Source organism: Carex rostrata, chromosome 8, assembly GCF_964058835.1.
Source record: "Carex rostrata chromosome 8, lpCarRost1.2, whole genome shotgun sequence".
NCBI lineage: Eukaryota > Viridiplantae > Streptophyta > Magnoliopsida > Poales > Cyperaceae > Carex > Carex rostrata.
Genome location: NC_135925.1, coordinates 8,349,499 through 8,357,494, shown reverse-complemented (window position 1 = coordinate 8,357,494; position 7,996 = coordinate 8,349,499). Strand labels below are relative to the sequence as shown.

Below are 7,996 nucleotides of genomic sequence, written 5' to 3'. Positions count from 1 at the left end.
GAGAAAAAATTATTTTTCCCTCTCTTTTCATATTTTCGAATAATAGCTATTTTCAGTTTTCAACATTTATAAAAAATAAAAAATAAAAAATAACAGCTACTCTAATTATTTTAAATAATAAAAATATTATTATTTTAAATAATAAAAATATTATTTGAATGCATATTGCTGACGCTATTACAGCGTAGCATCTCAACAAATCCAAACATACCTAATGAATTGCCTTTTCGGAAGATACCCTTTCTTATTTTAGAACCTTGTACGAATCAGATACTCCTCGCATATTAATCCACTCTCTTAAATTCAATCAATTTCTTCACTAATCACCTTGGTACATGTTCTGTTCTCTTTTGATCTGTGATCTGTCCAATCCTACTCCAAATTAGCTAAGAAACACTTGTAATTTCTAAGCTCTGTGGATTTCAGTGAGGCGTTTCGCCGAGCAGGATGAATGCGTTGGTAGCAACCAATAGAAATTTCAAGCGCGCCGCTAAGATTTTGGGGCTGGATTCGAAGCTAGAAAAGAGCTTGCTTATCCCATTCAGAGAGATCAAGGTTTTTGCGATTTTTTTTATATATGAAACATAGTTCCGACTTCCGAGTGTTTCAATGTGGTTTTTCAATTTTTAATAGCTCATTCCAACCTTCAAAAAATATATTTAATAGCTCATCTATGACTATACAGATACTATCCAATCATTCTTCACATTAGTAGTTATTCCTATCATTGCGATGATGATTTCATATAGGATGATCTTCTTGTTTAAAAGACGATTTCATTTTTATTCCGTAACATTTGATGTTTCCACCTCTCTTTTACTGTCCTCAAATTTACTTAGAACCTCAAGATTTAGAATGCATTCTCCAGTGGCTACTTGAGGATTTTAATTGTAAATGTATCTTTGGGAATATATGGCTATTTTTTCTTATCTAGGATTCTTGACCTATAGTCTTTTATTTCTTTCTCCTTTGAGAAATAAATGATCTCTAGTTGTTTCTTTTTCTTCAAGAAATCTATAATTGAGACTCTTAGTTTTAGAGGAAGATCTCTCAGCAAAGTTATGTTATTACGGTTGTCTGCTTGTTGATCCCTTGTTCTTGATACTAATTTTTCTGGAAGAAAAGTAAAACTGGTTTGTCTTGGTCCTTTTCTTATCTTTAACGAATATCTGATGAAGATATTTTTCTTCATATCTCATAATTATCAGGTTGAGTGTACTATACCAAAGGATGATGGTACATTGGCATCCTATGTAGGATTTCGGGTGCAGCATGACAATGCCAGAGGTCCAATGAAAGGGGGTATCAGATACCATCCTGAGGTGATCTTCTTGAATTTGAATATGTTCTTATGCTTTTACAATAACAGATATGAGGCTCTGTAGTTCAAATAATAGAAGGAAAATAAAACGTCCCTGCTGCAATATGTTTGTATATGCAAACTTTTAGGGGTCTATTTGTAAATTTTAGCTTTCTCCATTCTGAAATGCAAATATTGTAACTGACATGGTCAGCATCCTTTATAACCAGACTTGTTTTTAGAAAGCAGTTATTGGTGAAAGTTCCATACCAAATCTTTTAGATCTACTTGTCAATTTGAGTCTATTTTGTGCCATGATGCAAAATTTTGATTTGTATGCCATAATAAGATAGTATGAAAAGAAGAACTTTCTAATTAGGTCCTCACCATTTCTCATTGGTTAAAATAAGAGTATATGAGCAGTTGAGCACTAGAGTTAATATGCTGGTACAATGCACCTTTTTATGCACGCTTAAATACCAAAAGAGGAGTACAAGTCAGAATCAACAAAGATATCATTACCCAACTTTAAAAAAAATCAATGATCACATAACTTGGTAAAGTTAATTAAATATAATATTTCTTTTGAATCTCCCAGGTTGACCCTGATGAGGTGAATGCTCTGGCACAGTTGATGACATGGAAGACAGCTGTTGCTAACATCCCATATGGTGGTGCCAAAGGTGGTATTGGGTGCACTCCGGGAGAACTGAGTAGTTCAGAGCTGGAGAGGTTGACCCGGGTTTTCACCCAAAAGATACATGATTTGATTGGCGTCCACACTGATGTACCCGCACCTGATATGGGAACAAACTCTCAGGTCATCTCTTTTAATTTTTTATTTTTCTTTTCATTTTCTTCTGATTACATCAAATTAGTCTCTCTGGCAATTTGAGTACTTTACGGGCCAGGTACTGACGTGTAGTACTTTGTTGGCTCTGTACTTGATTAATAAGTTGTCTGATCTTTTGGTTCTTGAAGGAAGCTATAGACTACATATATGTCAACATGTTTTTTTCTATAATAAGATAACATTACATAATATTTTGTTTTCTGTATCTTATTGGACAGTTTTTCTGATCTCTTTCTATTTTTCAAGCAGACAATGGCTTGGATACTCGATGAATACTCCAAGTTCCACGGTTACTCTCCCGCAATTGTGACAGGAAAGCCAATTGTGAGTTACAATTATGCAAACCTTGATCTGGCATTTTAGTCCAAATAATCTTCAGGTGTAGAACTGAACTCTATCAGAAAACATTGAAATAGAAGATAGAATTTAATGTTTTCTTCACAAGTACATAATTCATCACCATAATGCATAAATCTAATATGGCCATAATCATATTTTGTATATTTAGTTCTTAGTGTCTCATGATATCATCATTTTTCTTATATGTTTATTTTAATAAAAAGGACCTAGGGGGATCTCTGGGGAGAGATGCGGCGACAGGAAGGGGAGTTCTATTTGCTGCAGAGGCTGTATTGTCTGAATACGGCAAATCCATTTCTGGACAGCGCTTTGTTATTCAGGTTAGGCTTTTTCCTTTCTATGGGTGATATGTAATATCATCGGAAGAGAAATTAACCTTCAGTAACAAAATGATATTATTTGAATTATTAGGGTTTCGGAAATGTGGGTTCGTGGGCAGCCCGGCTGATCAGTGAGGCCGGTGGAAAAGTAGTTGCAGTAAGTGATGTTACTGGGGCAATTAAAAACAAAGAAGGCCTGGACATTCCCAAATTGCTCGAACACTCTGCAAAGAATCGTGGCATCAGAGGATTTGAAGGAGCCTATGCACTTGATCCAAATTCTTTGCTAATCGAAGATTGCGATGTGCTTATTCCTGCTGCACTTGGTGGAGTAATTAACAAGTACATATTTTTTTCCCTAATCTTTTTTCCTTTTAACACTCAATCCAAGGTTATTTTGCATATTGCATATTGAAGGTTAAAATTGCTCCAGCTCCACTATAATCTTTGCCAGTTGAAGCAAATTGATTTAAGTCGAGGTCTTATTGCACAATTTGAAGTAAATGGTGCTTTCGGGATGGTCAACCCATACACTAGTTAGGGATGGTATTAGGACCTTAATTATGTGATGGTGTCCTTGGCTTTTCCTGGCACATGCACACCAATGCCTATCATTTACAATTATAACAGACTTTCGGTTTGCTGTAATATCATATCTGATTTACTTTTAAATTTAACTGCATTTGTGTGTGTATAGCTTAATCATCAACCATAATGGACAGTGTTCACTGATATACTCTTTCAACACAATCTAAATAACAGAAGTTAGACAATTTAGGCATTTGTTGTTCAAAATAAAGATACTATTATTGTTTATTTACAAGCCATGTTACAACTAAATACTTTTTTAGGGAAAATGCAAATGACATTAGAGCGAAATTTATTGTTGAGGCGGCCAATCATCCAACTGACCCTGAAGCTCATGAGGTAAGTGTTCTTTTAATGGTAGTTATAATTTTAGGAACACCGGAGAAATTATAAATTAAGATTGTTTTATTAATTTACTTAACAGATACTGTCTAAAAGGGGTGTTCATATTGTGCCCGACATATATGCAAATGCAGGAGGTGTCACTGTTAGTTACTTTGAGTGGGTTCAGGTTAATCTTTTCCCCTCCTTTTACTTTTGGGAACAATTTGTATGAAAAAAAAATGCGATTCATATTCATGCATAACAAAAATATTTTATGCTCCTCTAAAGCTTGATATACCACAAATACTCCTATGCTCAGTTGTGTAGAGATAAAAATTGAGGGAGGGTTATTGTGGGTTTTTTTTATTTCAAATAAAATAGGGAAGGATGTGGTCCTCTATTCTGGTAAGATAATAATTTTCGGTGTTTTTACATTTTAGTACTGGTATGCATGATATATTTTTGCAGAGTGCACATAAAGTTAAATTTCAACATATGCGAAATTACCTGGATATAAGCTAATGTGCATTATTTTTTATTGCAGAATATACAAGGGTTCATGTGGGATGAAAAGAAAGTGAACAATGAACTAAAAATTTACATGACAAGGGCTTTCAAGGATTTGAAATCAATGTGCAAAAGTCATGATTGTGACCTTCGCATGGGAGCCTTCACATTAGGTGTCAACCGTGTTGCTCGTGCCACTGTCCTAAGGGGATGGGGAGCGTGATCATCGTCTAACATCAAATTTTTAATTCTAATTTTCTTCTTAGTTTCTTCTCTTCTATCTTGGGCCAAAATGCTATTGATAATATTTGGTTGGAAATGATTTGGGCTATTAATAATTGCTATTTTGTCTTCATGAATTGGAATATTTGGTTGGAAATGGAAAGAGATATTAAGCTTGATGTTTCTGTCTCCCTCTATATCTTCTTTAATGCCGACCTTTTCATTCACACACACCTTGAGGATGGCGAAGTTTTTTTTTTTTTCTTTCATATCGAACTCAAACAAATCAACCAATTTATAAATAAAACTGAAATCAAACTTGAATCCTGAGCTAGCTAATAGAGTGAATTAAACTCGAATTAGAATTAAATCAAATCCGATCAAGTCATGAACTATAAGCTGCACTTGCAACCTAATTAATCCTTAACGCAAAGACAAGCCGCATGTACAAATGTGGGATAAATTGATCCCTCTAAATTTACAAATGGAACCTCATAATTCCATAAATTGTTATACTTATTGCAACAAAATATACTTTTATCAACTAACTTATCAAGCCCCCTGCTATTGATATTATTATTGATGCTTAAAATCCGATTATTCCCACTGCACCTGCTGACTTGCAACACTTGTCAGTGGCTCAGTCAGTGCCACCTCCAAAATTCACCTGGAGTGCGCCAAGCTTCATTTTTTTACCGGGACTTGGATGGAGAGTGGATTGCCTCTTCTTCTTTTTTTTTCTTTTTTTTTTATCTAAGCTTTTAGAAAACACAATTAAACTTGTAATTATACTGATTAAACGGCTTTTTATCCCAAGGTGTTAAATTCTCCAGAGTAGGGGGTGAAAGGAGCAGATACAGAGCAGATAGTGGTAAAATTATATCCATATTTTTTAAAATTTTCCGGATACTGATTGGATATTAGACAAATAGGTATGCCGATACTGATTGGATATTAGACAAATACGATTCAGATCTCATTCTACACAGTCAGGTATTTGCACTGGATCTGAATTCTAATTGGTGTGGATAGTTTTCTTTTTCTAAAACCGAGAACGATGGATAGGTGATGCCAGTTTGTCGGAGTAAATCATGATTTATGAGTTCATGGATTTAATTTCCCTACATCCGAACCAGGCCGAGTGAGGTCCGCGATGGGATCTAATGGGCCCTGAGATTTCTTAAATGGGCCGAGAACTTAGGTCCCGATAGTTTTACCTTTGGATGTTAAAATCAGGTAATTAAACCAAGAGAGGGTACTTGATAATTTATTATTTTCATAACTTAAAAAAAATTAATTTAAAGTTCGATGTTATAGGTATGATCTATATTATTCACGTATTACTTTTATAAAAAAAAGATGAGATTTAGTAAATGTTTTATTGTGCATCAAGTGATTTAAATTGCAACTGTTAAAAGGATAATTGATGCATCAATAAACAATATTAAAATTCTATGAAATTTGGCCTTTAGGATATCTACATGTCAAATAACACTTTTAAAAAAAAAATTTATTTGATTCTTTTAATAAGAATTTGTCAAAATTGACAAATAACCATAGTCAAGTGATCCTCATTAAACTATGATTACTAATACTGAGAATAACTTTTCAGTTTTTCGGAAGCGTTATTTAATCAGTAATTAAAATTTAAAGTTTTTTTTTATTGTGGACCATTGACATGGTAATTAAAATACGAACTCATTTTGTGTGATAAGATGAACCGATAAAAAAAAGTCCTTGGTGTTCCGGTCTTTAGATCTTAGACAAAAACAAAATCATAAATTTCACAATTTTTTACGCTATTGCAATGTAATTAATAAATAACAGGATTATTTTTAACTTTTATATAAATTATTAAATACATAAATTTTGTAATCTTAACACTGTATAAATTACAACGAAATGATTATCTTTTAAAATATTTAGATCTTGCACAAAAAGAAATCATCAATTTTAAAGCTTTCTATATTGACGCATTGTCTGCTACCTATTAATATATCAATTTTTGTAATTTTTATTCGTAAATTTGAATATCAATTTATTTATTTATTTTTGAAAGGAGTATGGTGGGGTTAAAAAAACAATGGGCGTTTGTATTTCTTTCTTTGGAGTAGGGTTGTAAATGAGCCGAGTTTGAACGAGTTACCCCCATCTCGAATTCGGCTCGTTATCAACTCGAGTTGGCTCACAACTCGTTTAACCAGTGATAGTATTACAACACAAGTTCAAATATATTTTGCACGAATCTTAAAGCACAAATAACAGTTTAGAGATTCTGATTTGATTATTTTGAGATTTATTGTGACCAATACTATGTAATTTTATATAACTCGAGTTATAAATTAGCGAGTTGGGGTCAACTCGAACTCAGCTCATTTATTAAACGAGTTGGCCAACTCGAGTTGTAAATGAGTGAGTTAAAGCAAGCTGTAGATGAGCGAGTTACGAGTTCGAACTCTTTTGCTCAGCCCTACTCTGAAGTCGACACGCCTTTGATAGGGATTTTATGAGAATCCAAAACCACGTGAGATGCTCGAATTGATTTGAACGCATTAACACCGTAAACATAGGAATAAATTGGATGCTCCGTGCTAGAATAAAAAATCAAATTGTCAGGAAAAAATATTTGATTATTGTTTTCTTTTGAAAATAGATGCAATTGAACAGTTGATTTTGCTCCCATCTGAATATTTTTTAGGACCGAATCAATAATTCAATTTCAGTAGGTTTTGAATTTTGTAGCGTTTTTTACTCATAGGTGGAGATGTTCATCGGATCCAGTTTAATCAGTTTTAAATTGAACCGCAAAAGTACGATTTAAACAGTTAGGTTTTTCGGTAAAAAGGATAAGTTCGGTTCATTTTTTCAAAACCGGTTTAATAGTTTAGTTTGATTTGGTTTAGAAATTTTAAAACTGATTAGACCGAATTGATCAAAAAAAATTAATTCATTTCTGTCTAAACCAAATATTTAAAATATTCAAAAAGTTACGGCATAATGTATATTGCTATTTCGGCTCAAAACCGATTAATCAAACCAAATAAAATTTTGAAATTTATCTTTAAAAAATTAAAAAATAAAGAAAAATATTTATTTTTATGATTAATATTATATTTCAGTTCAAGCGAACAAACCGAAATTTATTCAGTTTGTTCAGTTCGATTTTTTTAATTAATATTATTGATGATTTTATTAAATTAAATGCTGATGTTGTCCATGTGTAGTTGGCACTGAGAGCGAACCATTTTTTGATTTTGTGACAATTAATGTAGTTATTGTGAAATTCAACATAACCGAACGAATAATTCAATTCCGCATATTTTTCAAAAAAAAAAAAGAAACCGAATCGTCTGCCCCCCGGGGGGCAGGAAATTCCTGCCCCCAGAGTCTCTGCGGGTGGGTCTAGAGTGGGACCGATTACTGTTTAGGATTTAACTATTGTTACTGTTTTTAAATGAGGTCCCACCCGCAGAGACTCTGAGGGCAGGAATTTCCTACCCCCGGGGAGCAGACGATTCGGTC

At 33.4% G+C, this 7,996-nt stretch overlaps 1 protein-coding gene across 1 annotated transcript; it reads left to right on the top strand.

The window, feature by feature from the left end:
- The first annotated feature begins 251 nt into the window (after positions 1-251).
- On the top strand, positions 252-4,653 carry LOC144558327 (glutamate dehydrogenase 1, mitochondrial-like). The gene is made up of 10 exons (XM_078307148.1): positions 252-331; positions 427-555; positions 1,209-1,322; positions 1,899-2,120; positions 2,403-2,477; positions 2,717-2,833; positions 2,925-3,175; positions 3,685-3,760; positions 3,846-3,932; positions 4,290-4,653. Exons 2-10 carry the CDS (start codon positions 448-450, stop codon positions 4,473-4,475), a joined length of 1,236 nt encoding a protein of 411 aa, XP_078163274.1. The 5' UTR covers positions 252-331; positions 427-447; the 3' UTR covers positions 4,476-4,653.
- Positions 4,654-7,996: the final 3,343 nt, after the last annotated feature.

What these genes read in the sequence shown, in the direction of transcription:
- LOC144558327 (XM_078307148.1), top strand. Translation starts at nt 448, where the DNA reads ATGAATGCGTTGGTAGCAACCAATAGAAATTTCAAGCGCGCCGCTAAG. An exon ending in ATATGGGAACAAACTCTCAG is followed by an intron (nt 2,121 to 2,402) that starts GTCATCTCTTTT and finishes TTTTTCAAGCAG; the next exon opens with ACAATGGCTTGGATACTCGA. An exon ending in CTGACCCTGAAGCTCATGAG is followed by an intron (nt 3,761 to 3,845) that starts GTAAGTGTTCTT and finishes TTTACTTAACAG; the next exon opens with ATACTGTCTAAAAGGGGTGT.